The sequence below is a fragment of the Sipha flava genome, unplaced genomic scaffold, assembly GCF_003268045.1.
Source record: "Sipha flava isolate LNK unplaced genomic scaffold, YSA_version1 307_pilon_pilon, whole genome shotgun sequence".
Classification (NCBI taxonomy): domain Eukaryota; kingdom Metazoa; phylum Arthropoda; class Insecta; order Hemiptera; family Aphididae; genus Sipha; species Sipha flava.
In genome coordinates this window covers 836,070-855,426 of record NW_020272984.1, presented here as the reverse complement: position 1 = coordinate 855,426, position 19,357 = coordinate 836,070, and the positions used below count along the sequence as shown (strand labels likewise).

At 31.2% G+C, this 19,357-nt stretch overlaps 1 protein-coding gene across 4 annotated transcripts in view; it reads right to left on the bottom strand.

Annotated features, from left to right (window-relative positions):
* Positions 1-19,357, bottom strand: part of LOC112686384 (calpain-9-like) — a 99,389-nt gene that overhangs the window by 23,264 nt on the left and 56,768 nt on the right. For 3 of the 4 annotated variants that reach the window (XM_025558616.1, XM_025558615.1, XM_025558614.1), the window contains one exon: positions 11,690-11,861. In XM_025558616.1, coding sequence (XP_025414401.1) covers positions 11,690-11,861 — 172 coding nt within the window. Of the gene's footprint in view, positions 1-11,689; positions 11,862-12,346; positions 12,758-19,357 lie in introns of those variants that run through there. The other variant, XM_025558617.1, reaches the window with a different exon arrangement.

Below are 19,357 nucleotides of genomic sequence, written 5' to 3'. Positions count from 1 at the left end.
TTATGTCGATTAACCGCCACTGGTAATTGTTTTACATTACAATCGGCAACACGATCAAAATCGAACGAATTCAAATTTCTATTTCTTGTCAATAACGTAAGACGCGGCGTTGTTTTTTTAAAATAATAAAATCACCACATCTCGAACCCTACTGAACGTGTTAATGAATACTCCTGCCATGTGCAATAATTTTTGATTCTTCTGATGAATACAAATCTTTTTTTTGGTATTATAATTAATTAATAACGGTAACCGTAACATAAAATATGCATATATTATACTATTTTATCCCGACGGACTATTTAAACGAAATGCATTCTATTATTACCGTATCCTATACACAATACATCAACAGCCGTCTATGAAATATTACAGTTGAACAATATTTTATAATAGTCTAATTAAATTAAATAAACGTCTGACAGTGTTTTGAAAAATATGTTGTTCCGAATATGGATATAATTATTACCACTGTTTTTTTTTAAAAAAAAAAAAAATTATTTTGATTTAAATTAGACATAAACTATTCATGTTTTATACGCCTGTGAAATAACTGTCTGAAATATAATTAGGCATTTTACCCAGAGTATCAAAATGTAAAATAGGTAATATATATTATACCTGCAATCTAGTATGATTATGTGTGAAGCGTAATAAAGTGTAATTAAGTTATACGTATCTATTGCGAGACTAAACATTAGCAGACTGCTACTGTATTTTCTAATATTTTAGTAAAAAATATTTTTAAAGCACGCCCAAGTAGTTACAAAGTGCAAACGTAGTGTCTAATAACAAAAAGGTTAAATTAGAAAGTAATCTTTTGTACGTTTTCAAAATATTTATTGTAGATTAAATGTATGAAAGCAAGGAAAATATTTAATTTATTTATTTTCAATGACTATGTTCTAAAAAAACTGATTGGCTATGGACATTATGATATTTTAATGAGTATTTGATGAAGATTTGACAATAAATTACAACATTTCGTTAACTATAACCTAGAAGTGTTTAAAAACGAAAGGTCTTGCAGTATATTTGTGTTCACTTAAATTAATAAAATTATACGAATTCATTTATTGCATTAAAGGGCGATTAACTTTCAAAGTAAAATGCAATCATTATCTACTCTTTTCATACGGATATGATTTGTAGTAATTTTTCGTCCGAGAACGGGTTTTATTCAGAAACATGACAAGTCTGGAAAATTATAATTAAATCGAATCTATGACTTTTGAGTTAACATTACGCGTGTTGATTGCATTAGCTTTGAATTAAATGAGTTATAAATAATTTTCTATTGAATTAACATTACTACTATTGTAGATCTAAAGTGTTATTTTCACAAGAAAATAAAATAGTACATTGTATTTAAAGAAAGTACACAAATTCAGTCGTTGATTTGTTTTCAAGCTATCTAAAAAGTAAAATGTAAAAATGTTAAAACTTAATCGACACCGTTGTATTGTTAACGCCCAATAGAACGGCAAATATACAAGAATGTGTTAATAATAATGGTAGTAAAATATTGTGTTTGATTGGAAAATGAAAAACAATAATGAAATGAAGTTAGGAACGGAATGCGCGAGTCGTGGTGGAAAATATGAATAAATGTCATACTTTCAAGTCGAAAAAATCACGCGTAAAAATGCCATACAGTGCATACCATATATCTATCTCGCATTAAGGTGTTACAATCACTCAGAACTAATTATGCGGTTCCATAAAGAGTTATCTTTCGTATATCAACACGCACTAATGACCACCGCCGATATAATAATAATAATGTTCACGAGATAATAACGCGCTCGTCGGCGTTTACGGTTGACCAGCACAAATGTAAAAATAAAAAATAAATACAAACGAGTACACCTCGCAGCATGATTTATGATCGTGAAGAAAAAAAAATTCTCAGATTTAAAATGTACGTACGTATAGTGTTATCAGTAGTGCGTTACTTTTAAATATATATAAAAATATTCTTTGCGATATAATTAATGTATTAACGGGTATATATATATCTTCTAACTACTACATAAACGTGAAACTGTTAATGTCGGTTTTTTTTTTTTTGTTTTCTAGACAATTCTCCATAGATGTTTTATAGCTTTTTATTTTTTCAGTACCATACATAATAGCTTTGCAAATATTAACCCGTCATTGCTTCCATATGAGATCTTATCGATTTGATAACTATGATAACCTATGGCGCAAAGATATTTTTTTTTTTTTTTATTAAGAATAAGGCTTCGACATCGGCGGTCATTAGTCTGAAATGGTTTACAGTGGTAGATTAAAGATTAGAAATAATGATACAGTCTTATGTACATAGTAACATAAAAATTAAGCAAAATAAGTAGATAAATAAAGTAAAATAGTAATGTTTAATAAATAGGTAAAACAGTAGTATTTGCAGATTTTTTTATAATAGGTTGGATACTTCGATGGCGTTAAAAAAGTTGAAGACGGCATCTGTGATGGTTTCCCCGAGTGCTTCTTCGATGTTGGGTGGAAAGTTTAAGATGCTTCGTTCATTGTTGTACTTGGTACAGCTGAGTGTGAGATGTTCAATTGTCAGTGGTAGGTCACATAGATGGCAGGTTGGATGTTCTTCATGATTGAAAAGGAAAGAATGGGTGAGATGTGTGTGGCCAATTCTAGCTCTAGTTGTGACGATATCTTCATATAAATTATTTTATTATTAACTAGCTGACCCGACAAACGTTGTTTTGTCATATAAATTATTTCTAGAGAATATTTTGCTAGAAAAAAATAACTAATTAAATATAGGCATGTAAGAATGTGGGTAAGGATAAGGATGTAAGGAAGATATATGGCGTGCTATGAATGGTAACGAAATATAAAAATGAAAAAACATCAAACATTTATTTTTTTTAATAATTTATTAAAATTGATCCATTAAAATAATATATATCGCTAATTATGACAATATAAGTAAAAAACAATATCTATCCCTTAATGCAACAGAGTGTACAATATTTTTTGTAATCCCATCTTTCGCAAACACAAACTGGATGGCTCGAGAGCACACCACGTATAATTATCCGTGTGAAAAATATGATGTGCTCAAATCTAAGCTACAGACATTGTTTGGCTTTGAAACTTATTGATAGTCATTGCAAATGCCAATCTAATTGGAAATTTAAAGCGTTTAAATTGTATTGGCACATCTGTGGGTATAATAGAGATTCGCGGTAATAATATATTTTCACATCGGAATTTGCCATTTAAAATTATGGCTTCGATAACATTTTTCATTAATTTTTTAACAACTTATCGCGTGTCGTTGTACAACCGTGGTAGGTCAAATTATGAAGCAAAATAACCGAAGAACTAACCTTCAATTGTAAATTATGCGGTGGCATGCCTGGTAAGTCCAATGAGTTTAAAAACTCTGTTAGATAATTTACAGCTTCAGTATCATAGCAAACTATATCTATAGATTTGTATGACACCATGTCTCCTGGTAATAAATGTTTATCTTGAGATTCAATTCGTTGACGTCCACATTTTTTACTACTAAAATTGCCCTTTCTGCCAGCCACTCATGATTTATGTATTGTCTGTGTACATTGGAAAATATCTAGTCAATGAGAGCATCTTGCGAATAAATGATTGTGCAGAAATCGGTCGGTAATTTTATACATTCCGTTTTATCTGTAGTAACTTTCCCATCTCCAATATCTAACAATTGTTTTGAGAATCTTCTGCACGCAGCTTTTTTTGATTAAATCGCAAGTATCAAAATCGTTCGCTCTCTGTCTTTACATACATTTCGACGATGAATTGTTGACGAAGCTCATGATATCGTAGAATAATTTTGTCTTGATCTCGTTTAATCATCAACCGATATGCATAATAATTTTTCGAACTAACATTCTTATTTGTTTTGACACCTGTTGCGGGATCTTTTTTTGTTTAATATTTATGCAATAACCGTCATTTACTAACAAAAATAAAATTAATAGTTTTTAAATAGTTTTTTTTTATAGTTTTTTAATAGTTTTTTAATAGTTTTTTAATAGTTTTATTTAATAATTCATTTTCAATTGTGCAGTTATCGACCTGGTCAAAAAGGGCTACTTTTAGGGTTTTTCCAGCAATAATTCTAATTTTTCTCGCCGTAAAAACCATCCTTGAACTTCAACGAACATTTGAAAAAAAGATTTGGCCAAATTGGTCCAGGCGTTGTTGAGTTATGCGCTTACCAACACATTTTGCGATTCATTTTGATATTATAGATTATTAAAATATAACATAAAATATAAACATAAAAATTATTTATAGTATTTCCAGGCAAAAAAACGGTCTCTTGATCACCCGGTCTTGGCTGTGCCGGTGGGAAACTTATATTGGACGATACTGCTGACCCGCCAGAACCATTGCAAAGTCTAATTAGTAACATTGATAATCATGTTAAAGCTTTTATAGTCGGAAGTACAATCCTGCCTTTCAAATGACGTATTCTGGTAGCAAGAAAATAAGACATTAACATTTTGTGACTTCGTTCAAAATTTAAGGTCAACTATATCATGTAGTTGTATCACATTCATCCAACATTTTCACAAATATATTTTAAAGGAAATAGAAAGCTCGAAAGAAGATTATCTGTATGGGGTATTAATTTATTTAACATACCAATAGAGAAATTGTTTATGATTACAAGGATAAACGTTGCAAATTACAGGCATTGATAACACAGATCGATACTTCACTCATGATCAATTTTATATTGCATACTCTCGAGTAAGCTCGGCAAAAAATTTATATATTTATATGCTCCTAACCAGCAAACGGAAAATATAATGTACCAAGAAATATAGTGAACTGTTTGCATAAGTTTTATCAAATTTATTTCAATCTCATAAGTCATAAGATATTTTTTTGTTTATATTTTATTCTTCTAATATATTTATTTATTACCTAATATATGTATTTTACTTTAATTATTAACAAATATCTAATTTAATTTGAATTAACAATGTTGTAATTACACTGTAATGAGTACTAAGTTTCTGGATCTTCCTTATATTTGTTTTTTATTTTTTTATTTCATTAAAAATATCTTAAGACATAATTTTTAAAGTCAAAACTTGAGCGAAGCTTATTGGAATAACTATCAATCAAATTTCAAAATATAAAGAGATATTTAAATATAGGCATATTTTCTCTAAATTATTCGATTTAAAAGATAGAGTCACATAGTGGTATATTTTTGGCCAACGGAAATTTCAAATATTTTTTGTTCGTATAGGGTTGCCATTAGTTACAGAAAATGTAGGTTGGACAGAGATATAAAAGAATCTACAAATTTAGAACTAAAAAAAAGGAAACACGCACTAGTGTACATATTCCGCGTTCCTTGTTGTACAACAACTCGATTGTAATTCTAAAAAATGTTTTATGTGATTAATGTTCGCATACTGTTATTCTAACCCGCTATAAAATAACATTTTTTTTCATCCTACTTTTAATAATGGTAATCATAACGTGTAACAGCCTATATATATATACAAATAAAATATAGTGTTTCGATGTTCGCCAAACGTTAGTGTGTTAAAAACCACTTGGAGTCTTGCGCATTTATAGGCGAAAAGATGAGATATTTTTTTACGGCCAAGTGTTAATGTTACTGTTGTCGTTTCGTTAAAAACATTAAAATTAAAATACGTTATATTTGCATAAGCAAGTTTTAAATTTTACGATACACCTACCCTAAGCGATTAACCCATAGTATTAATAATATTAAATGCTGTCTCTTAAGCAACTATTTTCTTTTAACAGGTAATTACTTATTTAATTTTTTTTTTTACTTGTACATTTCTCGGTATGATAGACATTTAAATTATTTAAATGTCTATCATACCGAGAAGTGTACAATTATTGTAAGTTTTTTAATTCGAACTGACAGTATCAAAATACAACTCTTTACACGTAACCTCGATTCATTCGTGGAAGTGAAGAAAATGTTTGCAATATTTATATTTAAATAAAAATACAATACTATTATTAATATTTCTTAAGTCCATGTCTTGAGTAGTTATTGCTGACATTTTAACGTGTTCGTATAGCAAAGACATTGTGAAATACACTCCGAGGATTGAAACCATACATTAGTACATTACTGAAAACATGCATTATGTACTCCGAAAATGAAATTATAACTACTACATAAATCCGTGAAAACTGTTCGAAAATCAATTAATAACGTTTTAATGGTAATATGATAGTTTAAAAAAATTTACTGAAATATTTTTGATTTTAAATTTACTGCATTTTGAGATCAAGCGATAATATGCACAAAAAATACAACATCAATATTTTTGTCATAAACTGATCGGCATAGCGATTAGTGTTCAATAGCATACCATTGCGCGATATCGAATTTGAAACCGCCAAAAAACGAGAACAAACAAATAAAAAACTTATACTTAAAGTAATACATGTCAATTGAGCGGAGTGAAAAAAAAATAATATGTAAATACAATCAAACCAAGAAACTTCTAATGTTTATTTTATATCCAAATTGCTAATTTAAAAAAAAAAAATCTCGTTTATGGTAAACCAGTAACCACATACACACACATATACATATGTACATACATAAATAAACAATACTGTTTAATAAAAAAAAATAAAATAGTGGCACAGTATTTTTTCAGGAACTGCATAATCGGTCTATGCTATGCGATTGTGTTTAAGTTTCTTTTTTCATTACAATCATTATATAGTTATCTGTAAAATACAAGTATCACTAAGTCGTTTGACGTGCGGAACTCATACGTCCTGAGGGTAATCTGGCTACGATTAGTTTTACAGTGAACTATTTATTTATATGATGTACATGTAAAATATTATAGTGAATTATGTTAATCTAAAACGATAATAACTCAATTGTCGAAATATAAAAAAAAAAAACAGCTATTTTAAAGTTCAAAATTGATTATAAAAACAACACTGAGTTATGTTGAAGAAAAAATACGATTTTTCAAAATCAAGAATTTCGAAAACCATTTTTTTATTATGTGGCCATTTTTATTATTTTTGCGTGTATATTTAAAAACACATTTACCATTCGAAGATAATTTATGTATAAACAAAAAATAACGTATTTGATATTTATGTTAAACGATGAATAAATGACTTTCTAATACAAATTATGCATAGTTTATTTATGGTTGAAAATCAAAATCTTAAATCGTTTATAAATAAATAATACAATAATTATAAAAACCCTTTTAATAAACTTCATTGATATTTTCTCTAGGCCATTACATAAATATATAAATATAAAATTATTAAAATACTTTAAGATGATAAATGTAATAAGTACATTTATTTATTTATTGAAAAACGCCTAAGGACGAATTAGTGTACAAATTTCTTATGGTATAACATAATACAGGGAAAAAATCATGATATAGATAAGTTCACAAATGAAAAAGCTAGTAACAGCTCTTTAACTAATATTACAAATATTAAAAATAGTAGAACAATTTTCGAAGTATATATATATACGTAATAGTAATATTATAAATTTAAGAATGAATTTCAAATTATATAATTTATTAGAAGGGAAAGGAAACATTTAGGTATAGATACTTTTTCTTGATGAAAATTTAAAGTTAAATACCGTAGTTTAGACTCACAGATAAAATTGAAATGTTTTGAAAATTATTAAATCAGTCATTTTAAATTTTACATAATAACTTGTTTAAATAATTGTTAGAAAAAAAAATCTCCTGAAAAATTATATAACAATATTTATTCTATTAAATTTAAAGTAATGATACGTTTAAGATATTATATAATACCAACGTTACATGCATTAAGTTGATTTACGTTGTCATCTAAACCAATAAGACTTACATATTTCTTATGTTACGCAATGTTCACGGATTAAATAATATTGTCAGGATACTAAGTATGAGATCACAGAATGATTTCGTCTAAAAAATAATTCACATATCGAAGATACATTCTTAACAAATTCTGAACTCGAGTTTGTTGAACAATGTTGGATATCCGTTGGAATTCGTAAAAGTTTATTTGAAATTAACAACATACCTAGCTAACGATTTCCTAAGGCCAAGATTTCGAAATCATCTTAGTTGCGCTTATGGGTATGTTTGATGTTCAGATGTTTTCTTAAGCTGGACATCGTAGACGCACGCGAATAATAATTGTTCATCGAAACAGTTTCTCGAGTTATAACAGATCGCATATAACGATTGTAACGATAACCTAGCAATCAGTGATTTGCTAAAAATAAGAATCATTACATGGGACATGCCTATAAAATATATATGCTCATTGACATTCGTGGTGAAATCCTCTCTCTCACTTCCAGGACGAACATCTCACGATCGAAAAACATTACGGACATTAATTAAAACCGACCGTGTACCCACTCGCAACGCACAAATAAACTAGACGTTCGGATGATTTACGATTGCGCAGCGTCTGCAGGCAGCTGTAGTTTTTCAGAGCAAGAGATCGTCTCCGAGAGATTTAGTCGGTTTTTTTGATCATCTCCTTACGTTGACGACGACGACGACTACAGGCCACGCGCACGTGTTTGTATGCTCTGTCGAATGTGTATACATCGCGCGATCTTAATGCTATACACGAGGAAACATTAATAATTAAGACGTCTCGCGTGTCCTCTTTCTCGATCACGCCGCGCCGACCGACGACGGGACGTCGAACCGCATCGGTTGCTATCCGACGGCGATATTAATAAAATTAATAATAATCGAAACGTCCGGGAGCGCATCACAACAGTATTATACTCGAAATAAGACCCCGACGAAACGTTGCAATTCACTTATAAACAACATCATGATCGTTTATTATGAACTCATAACACGTACGAATATAGATTGATTTATTGTGTGCACGAGAGTGCGCACGTGTGTGTGTGTGTGTGTGTGTGTGTGTGTGTTGTTTGCTAAAAATAAATTTGTCCCGATAAATATCCAGAAACCTACTTATGTAGATAAAAAATATTTTCTCTCGTTTTGTACTCGAGATTGTAAATTTTCGTAAACAGTTTGCTTGACACTAATCATCGCATATTTTCTTTTTAAATTAATTTTGATGGAATTAAGAGGGATACAACCGAAATTGAAGTAAAGTTTTTCATTGTGAGTTAAGATCTGATATAATTTCCTTTCTAATTGAATCAGTGTCCCTATTTATGAGACCACAACAGTGACTTAATTAATCCGTTAATTACCTATTTTAGTTGGACTGTAATTGAAAGGTCGTAAAATTAATTTTTTATTCATCGCCACCTAACATTCTAATTACTTAATTCGCAATTATTGAAATTATATTATATAGTTAGTTTACCAAAATTGTACTGTATTCTTAGTATAGGCATGTTTAATTTTTATTTTTAAGCAAAACAGTTAATCATATTTTATACACACACAAAATATATATATATATGTATAATATACGACCGAATAATACATTATGCTTTTAAACAAATTTTATATTTATATTTTAAATAAAAATTTCATTTTTTACTTTATAAAATATTATAGATGTATATATTTTAATATATTTTTTTTTTTTAATTAATAGTAAATCATAAACTACCGATGAAAAAGTAAATATATTTATACATTTAAAACCATTTAATGTTACGCTTTCTTAACGACAATAAAATAAATGTAGGAATTACAATATTTTAATGTTGTATAGGTGTATTATCTGTAATCGAAAACCATCGCAGTGCGTTGATACATTGCGTTTCTTGTGCACGTAACACGTATTATCAGTACGGAATCATAAATTAAAATACTCCTGTTATAATATTCTTAAAGACGCGTTTATACCCGTACATAATATTATTTAAGCGGAACCTATACACCGTTTTTTTTCCACGTCTGCGCATAACATCCTCGGAGCGCCCATTAAAACAAAATCACACACATAGAAAAAACGAACAGAAGAAATTACGGTGTATTGACCTGTTATGAAAACGTAAAATAATTGAACGTAAATATTGAACGCTGTTTTTTTTCTACAGTTGGGTGGTAACAATTAATTTTAAGAAAAACACATACTCAATCGTCAACACTGAATGACCAACTATTTCTGTACGAATTACCAAATAATTATCTAACGTAGGTATGCGCCAATGTAAATGATCGCAACATTATAATTCATTTATACAACAATCTTACACGCGTTTCGTACTGATTACGTTTTAACACGCATGGATAAAAAACGCACGTTGCAGTAGGTATGGAAAATAATTATTGGGTGCAAGAAAATTTTAATTAAATATAATCTCTCCGACTCAATCTTCTGAGATCAGATTTTTCGAAAAATGTAACGTTCAACAACGCGATGACCGAACGAACGAACCGATAGAAGTCTTAAAACTCATCTTAAATACTATAAACTGGTTTATTGCTGTTTTTTATTTACTTGGAAAGTACTTGGGTACATATTAGGTATACATAATTCGCTCTTCGACAGCTATAGAAATATATACACAGAGAAAGATATTCGAATAAACAATAATTGTTTTAATAACATTTAAAGTATAAAATATTTATGGTAAGCAAAGTGATTTGAAATAAGATTTTGACACGATAATAATATCATGCTAAGTAAAAAATTTCTCTCGCAATCTACAGATAAATCTTGACATGAATAAATGAGGGTAACTAATTGCGATAAAACAGCCATAAAAATAGACTGAGGAAATTAAACCAATGGATAAAATTGCCAATAAAAATGTTATACCTTCGATTCATAGAAATATCAATCGATAGATCAATCACCACTCCTTACACAACGTTTGACACCTATTCTAGTGATCAGATTATTAGCTCAATACACTAAGACTCAATTATGGTCGCTTCAAACCAACTAAATCTTCTTGATCAAATGGCTTTTGGGTATTTGATACGGAGATTGAACCGACACAAACTATCAAACTACATTTTTAATTATATTTTCCACAGTGATTCAAAAACGAAGTTTGTACGCGATAAAGCGAAAGAATTTTACTAAATATTTCACTGCGCCTCGAAAAAATCATTTAACATAAAAATGATTTACATTGTCAATCCCGGGAAATTTACTCCTGCCCCTATTTTGTTTAGGAGACATTTAAACAGAACGGACATTTTCGCGAACGACTTATGGGTTAGCTGTGATTGAAATCGTTTTAAAGTAAACCGGAAGATTCCTAATATTTTCTATGTACCGGTATTTTTACTAGAAACTATTTTGAAAAAAGCAAAAAATGTATTTCTCACATCAAAACAATCAGATTACTTTAAAGGTTTAGACGAGATAAAGAAAGTCTCGGAAAAAAAAAATCAATTTTCTATTCGTAATAGGTAAATTGAAATCCATTTCGTTAAAATCTGTACGTACCTATGTACTGGATATTAACAACCAAATTTTGGATGCGTGGTCGAAAACGAATAAATCTTTTAAAATATTCAATCGCCGGTTCGTGACAAGCGTATACTATTTTTACCAAACCTACTCTGGAACGACTGCGATTCGTTACCGTTAATTAATCACACAACTTCGCGTTGGTCCTATCGATGTCCTATATCAATCCCGGTGATTTACAAAAAAAAAAAAAGACCGGAACAACAACAACAATAATAGATAATATAATATGAAGTGTACTCACGTGAGGTCGCATCCACACGATAGGTTGAACCGCGGGCCGCTTGTTCTTGTACAGGCACTTCGGACCGGCCGGGAAGTCGGGATCGTCGAACAAGGCGCCGCGTTCCCGGCACGAACGGCGTACCGCGTGGTAGTTGGGTTGTTGCCTAGGCCTCTCCACGGTCCAGTAACCTCTGTGTACGAAACAAAACAACGAGTTTAAAACGAGACCGCATTATAATAAAATAAAATAAAATCATCTACGGTTAATATTATTAGTTATTATTATTGTTATCATTTACCACCCCTGACCCCCGTTTTTCAGAACACGCGAACGCGGAAGTACGTACGCAGACCAAGAGATATTTTTACAAATCGTGTAACCTCGGCGGATTATTCACGTTAGGTTAAGTCAAGTTAAGTCCTGTAGTGTTTTGAAAAAAATCATGCTTTACACCGTGCAATATACGTTCTCACGATTTCTTTTACCGATCCTTTATTCGAAAAATGTCATCCCCTCCAGGTCGAATGATAAGGAATTAACGTTACCGCAAAAAAAAACTTATCAATACAAATCGACCGTGATCATCGATATCAGTCGTTGTTTGTTATCGCCTCGCGTTAACATATACTACGTGCACTAGTTACGGATAAATGTTTTACACCGGTAGGTACGTACATCGACAAGTATACCATTTTCTCCGTTCAACGGAATAATATTCTGTACTCTAAGATTTTATGTTTTTAATCGACGAACACGAACAATTATTGTATTATCGTCAGTAAAGAAACAAAAATGTAAATACATGCATATATTTTTTTTCAGCATTAAAATCGGTAAGACGAGTGGAATCAACACAGATAATTCGAGTTATGCTCTGCGCGCATCACGTTTGAATTATTGTTATATAATATAATAACGTTATTCGACATTGTGTAAAATTAGTATTTAAATTTAAACGCGATACGTTTTTATGTTATTACTTAGAACTTAACAGTAACAGTAAACGCAAACTTTTCAAAACAAAATTATATTTTTTACTGAGAAACGGACACGCCCGAAAACATAATGCACTCTAACGATATTCGGAAACTAAATATTAATGTGACCGGCCGACGACATCGTCATGCGGTATAGTTAGAACTAATCACGCGAACGTAGTAGAATTAAATGTGTAGGCACGCGTACAGTAATTGATCGATAATAAACGCACGTTAAATAGTAAACACGTGTGATAATTTTATGTGCCCTATATACTATGAATTATTGTTGTAACGAAAATATGCATATTTAACGACAACTATTGTAGTTAAACTTAACGTCTTGAGTAGAGTATTACGAACGACTGTAAACAATAATATTATTTTTTTTACATTTTTTACTGAAAACTACAATTAATGTTTAACTCGATTGATGACTGCAGTTTTACATTACATTTACAAAAAAAGTATATATATGTATATAACAATTAAGTTATTCGTTTAAAAACAATATTTCTCACGTTTATTAAAATATGATTGCAACTAGTTTACACACATTGTACACATTTTTATTTAAAACCTGTAACTTGTCTGTGCACAAAATATTATAGAATACACCACTATTATGCATAATTAACATATGGGTTTATACAAGAGATTAAATTTCGTTATACCATTTTACTTTATTATTAAAGAAAAACGAAAGGAGCTAAGTTAAATTCGAATCCACAATGTTAATTATTATTCGTCGAAAAATAATAATACAAATAACCTAGTACACGACAGATGTATAAATGAAGTAGTAAAATTCTGAAATTATTTAACCGGTGTACTCGTACCGTATAGGTAATAACCGCTTTCAAGGTAAACCTTTAAAGTAAATGTTCGTTAAATAATAATTCAAACATTTTATAATAATTTTAAATAATCATATAATTTAACATAAAACGCATTTTTAACGACACCCATAAAGTTAACATATTCACCGTTCAGCATTGAGTCTATATATAACTTATATAAAATGTAAGATTAATATTTTGTGCGCAAATATTTTATAACTTTGGTACATGTGCGCGAGCTAACATGACCTAACCTAATAGTTCGTATATTACGTTAAGGACTTTAAATGAAAAAAAATAAACAAAAATCAAGAGCAAGGCAGTAGGTATTTGTACGTTCCGTATCGATTTTCCTTGGGGAGCACACGAATACTTGGCCAGCAATTCATTTTTCTTCACATTGCTCCTTTTCGAACGTGTTAACGGCCGCCGGTGTATGGAAAACGGCCGGCTGAATTGTTGAGGTTTAGAGTAAGCAAAAACAGCATGCTCGTCAGCATTGATTTAAAATCGAAATCGGTCTTACTTCCACTTCACATACAAATCCGAACACCGGTCGAGTGCATCTATCTACAGCGTTATGGACGTCAATCTCGTTTCGTGTAACTGATTCGGTCGCGCCATCCATTTCAGCCGCAATTGAACACGGGTTGACCGTTTAAGGATTGTCTAAGGGCAGGACAGCTGGACGATAACCGTTCGGTGATGGAATTATTTTGCGCCCCACACGAATCACGACGCCACAGCTCGCTCTGAACGTTCAGCGCAGCATTACAAAAATAATGTGCGATATGTGCAACGGGCAGGACACGCAGTGTACATTTGTGCGCGCCGCCGACTGTTTGCGCAGTCACGGTTTTTGTGTTTAAAGGGCAAAAACATGAACCGCCGACGATAAACGGAAGATAATAACGAAAAGTCACTCAGTAGGTAATACGCGGCGGCGTGTTATTAAAATGATGGTAACGGTAATACGCGATGCTTAACGCGATACGAGCGCGCGTATTATCCTACATTTGAATTTCTGGTCTCCGGGAAACAGTTGCTTTTATAATTGTATAATTGGTTTGATTACGTGTAGGTACGCGTGTATTATATACTTACGCGATACGTTTGTTATGTGTGTATACTGTACATGTAACATTAGCTCAACACGATTATTATTAATTAATTATTATTTTATTATTAATTATTGGTATTAGCGGTCACGCGCGTATGCAAGAGAGAGATAGGGTGTTTAGGGTTAAAAGGATCTCCGCTCTTCGAAACCGTGATCAGATCAAATTTCACGACGTTATTCGTTATCTGTAAGTAATTTAAATAATTGTAACCCTTGAAAATCTTAATCTTCACCTTCCCACAATATTATTTTGCGTTCGCGTCTGTAAACGCTCGCAGTATACGCACGATGACCGCTACGAATGTATGGTACTACGTATACGACCGGATCGGTGTGCGTGTCTATAATACCATGAATTAGCTAATATAAAAAATTATCTCCGACGTCGTTTACGATCATTGCGAAGTCTTTGAAACGAGTGTTAATATTTTTCACTTTTTTCTTACTTTAATAACTTTTTTATGATTATACTCTATTTGGTAATGAATATTTTTGATTTAATAAAGCAAATTTTCCCTAAGACATATACTATTTTTCAGTTTAAAAATTAAAAATTTCACTTTTTCCACCAAGATAAAGTATTTAAAAATATTTAGTGAAAATCAACGTTACGCGAAAGAAAAAATAATAATAAAACCTCATATACTATTTTTACATTAAAACATTAAAATTTATTTACGACCCATAAATCTTTTAATTTTTCTACTGTGTTGTAAACGCTTAATCAATTTTAAATCCTTTTTTATGACGCGTATAATTTATTTAAACATTTTTAATTGATAATCACGTACAGTTAAATTTATAAACGTTTTTAAATAACATAGTTGTATCTTTATAACAATGTAATAACTTACTTCGATATTTATAAAATGTCATGTTAATATATTTTTTATTTGGTTTTTGAAAAATAATACTTGAATATCTTAACTAGATATAATATCAACCCAAGATTTAATATGTATACATAGGCAATGTGTACATGAATACAGGCGTGGGGATGAGGGGCTTTAGTTCCCTATTTAGACATATTATATATTATTTATGTATGTAATAAATACGTAAATAGGCATGTTTGAAAATTTGTTAAAATACTAATGAACTTACTAGTTTTTCAAATGTTATCGTTTTAAAATATATTATAACTTAAATTAAAATTATATATTTTGTCTTTCTGTAAATATAAATTAGCTCCCTCTCCATTTCATATTTTTACATCCGCCTGTGTATGAATTGTAAACTACATTTTTTAGTACACGAAACAAACAGTTGTAATATACTTATATGTATACTGGTCGAAGAACGAAATATGAAATGAATTCATTATGTTATGTACACAAAACCGTATTAATTCGTAATGTATGTCAAAATAAGTTCACCGCGGAGCAGTGAAATCATTATTATTATAATACGAAAAATATGTTTATTAAATAAAACGATACGAAAAGCGTTGCAGGTGGTTTTTTTTTCGAGTAAATAAAATTATAATTATTCGTGTGACTACACAAGCATGACCAACGCGATGACGACTTGTTTCGAATCGGTAAACGTAATATATTACACGGAGACATTACCAAGGTTTACGGGAGGGAAGAAAAATAGTACACATTCGTGCTGCAGCAGATGCAGTGAAAGACGTGCGAATGAAAACAATTAACAGTTCGGCGGCTTAATCGTTATCAGTGCACCAGTCGTGCCCCGATGAGCGCGCGTTACGAGTAAATCACAATACACCACGGGATACGAAGACGAAACAAAATTAACGTACTACGCGCCCGGTAAACGAAATACGCCGACTAACCGTAACTCGACTTTCGACCCGTACAGAAACATGAAAATAACGCGTACGAATTCAACAGTAATATTATCGAAAACAGACCGTATCGCGAGTGCGAAATATGACTCCGTGCAAACAATAGTATGATGCACGCCGAATACGTACTGCGATGATTTCGATTATTCGCGAACAAACGTCGCTGGTGGCCTAATGCGTTTGTATAAACACAATATTACGTACGAGTAGTCAATATAGTTTTCATTTCACGACAATCGTATGACGAAAACGAACGGTAAAGTTGAAAATACTTTAGACACGTGATATAATATTGCGCTCGTAAAACAGAACATAACATAGCGGTAGACGTGGCCGGGTGTGAACATGTAAGTAGTCATAAAGCACTACGCGAAGCCGGACGTGAGCTAGTTCGAATTCAACATTGGGCTAAAACGGTATATTTTAATAAATCTCGAGTGCTTTCCGTGGACACAAGTGGTTAGCCGACTTATAGGTGAGATCCGAGGACCGGAACACGTGTTATTAATTATTCCAATCGATGTTTTAACCGTTGGAAACACGATCAATAAAAGAAGACATCCGCGTCACGAAGTAAATACGTTAAGTTGAGTGTAAAACAAACGAAATTAGACTTTAAAACGAAGAAAAGCCTTGAAGAAGGGAAACTACGAGGAGAAGAAAAAAAAATAAGGAAACTGAATCAATACGTAAAACTCACTGCTGTTGTCATCGAGTCATAATTAAAACCGTGATTGGACACGATCAAAATATAAACTCGTTAGGTCCGGTTAGGCGAGACCAAACACGCAAGCGAGGCTTCACGGTCGAATACAAATACAGGGACGGATGAGTGATATTGCTGCATTGGTATTTTAAAATTGAAACCAATGTACTCTCGAACTCACAATTGCGGGTGAAAAAGATCGGTTAATATAAGATGGTCGATATAGAAATAAAATCAAATTCCTTCATAAGGTAGAATTAATTTTTTAATGCAAACTTCAAGTGTCTATTATCGGGATAGATGTCATTAAAATATTTTGAAAACTATGAAATGCATATCAAATGTAATATAAGTACTCCATATGGTATAATGGAATAGTTTGTGATAAAATACTAGTTGATGTTGAGTTCGAAATTTGATACTGGTTGAAGTTTTTTATAATATTTCTATGTTTTTTTCAATTAATCGGAAACCTACCATTATCAGAAGTCCAATGTTCTTGGTTAAAATTATATACAGAGGCGAAAAAAAAAAATTAAACACCACACATCATAGTAAACCTAAAACATTCTTCGCTTCACTGGGAATCTAAGAATAAAAAACGGTTATCATTTATAAATTAACTACATTAGATACCACTCGGATTTCGAACAAAACAGGTCAAAGAGTGTACCAGTTCTCATAAAATACTTTATATATACATATTATATAATTGCTATTGAGATGCTTTCGATGTCACCCCACAAATAGTGCACCAAGAAAAATTACGATGTCGTCTACTACACTTCATTTTGATTCGGACCACGTCGGGTAGCTAAAAAATTGGCATTACGTGATTGTTGAGTTTGTCGGAACAGTGAATAGTGTAGAGAGCGAAATCCGGTGAAAGTAATAGTAGATAAGATACGACGGTAAGACATTTAAATTACAATTGCTTCATTTATTTGAGAATTCCGTTAGGCTTATATTACAAAAAGTATAATAACATTAATTATAATACTAAAAATATGTAAAAATGTTTTACATAATTTTAACCTGGTAGGAAATTTGATTTACTTATATTCTCAAAATTGAATGAATGTTATCCGTTAACCACGATCTATAAACGTGTTCGGGATATGCACGTGTTAAGCCGAGTACAGTTTTTATTTTTATCAGTATACAAACCCCATAAAGCACGAAAATTTTCAACAACTAGTTTTAAAAAAATTGAAAAATTATTTTGTTTTAATGGTTGGTTCATCGAAATAAAAGAAAAATGTTCTACTCTAAAAGAAAAGTTGGTTATTAATATATATTTATATATAAGTTTGCCTGTACTTAATAGATTTTCAAATAATTTTTCGTGTAACTACAGTTGAACGTCTGAAAATAATTTTTAAATGTCTATTGCACGTTAATAAATCCATCGATCTGGTACGGGTGCAACAGGGACACCGTGAGAGGTACGTGGGCTCGCTGCATGATGCCGGCGACAGTGGAATAAATCCTGCTTGGGGTAGGTGCGGGAGTCGCGTGCATCAATTCTAGCATCGACCAAATTCAGCATCTGATTTTGATCCCCGCAGCTGCATTACCAGAAATAACAAATTAACAATTTTTGTAATCAAATTTTAAACTTCACATCTCACCGTTTTGCTTGTACATCGCGTATTCGTTACCGCGAAGTACTACAGTGAAGTAAACGTTAACATTGTAACCGATTAAGAAATAACTGACTTCGACTGTATGACGATTAGTTATTTTTTGATCTACTTACACTTAAACTCGATAGAGTCGAAAAAATATTCTGTATCGTAGTTAATTTATATCTAGACTTATTTGTGTCAATATTATTTGAACTCATCGATTTGAAAAAGAAAATAGTCAATACGATCAATGAAATCGCATTAGTCCAGTGAAAATACTCATTACGTGCTATACAGAAACTTCGCAGTAGATCAAAAATTGGATTCAGACTGAATTGTGTACGTATTATTTCGCGAACGTAATATCCCAAATTCTCCGATATTTGCAGTAAACACCGCGTAAACATAAGAAAAGCTGATCATATTTATATCGAATTCGACTGCGAACGGTTTTTGAAATTCGGTTTGAATTTAAATAATTGAAATAACATCTAATTGACACGTTCGAATACTTCAAACAATTCTACGATAAAATAGTACACCGTCATATTATGTAGTTGGAACACTACACGGAAAGCGTTTGCATTACGTTCTGCGTCAATATGT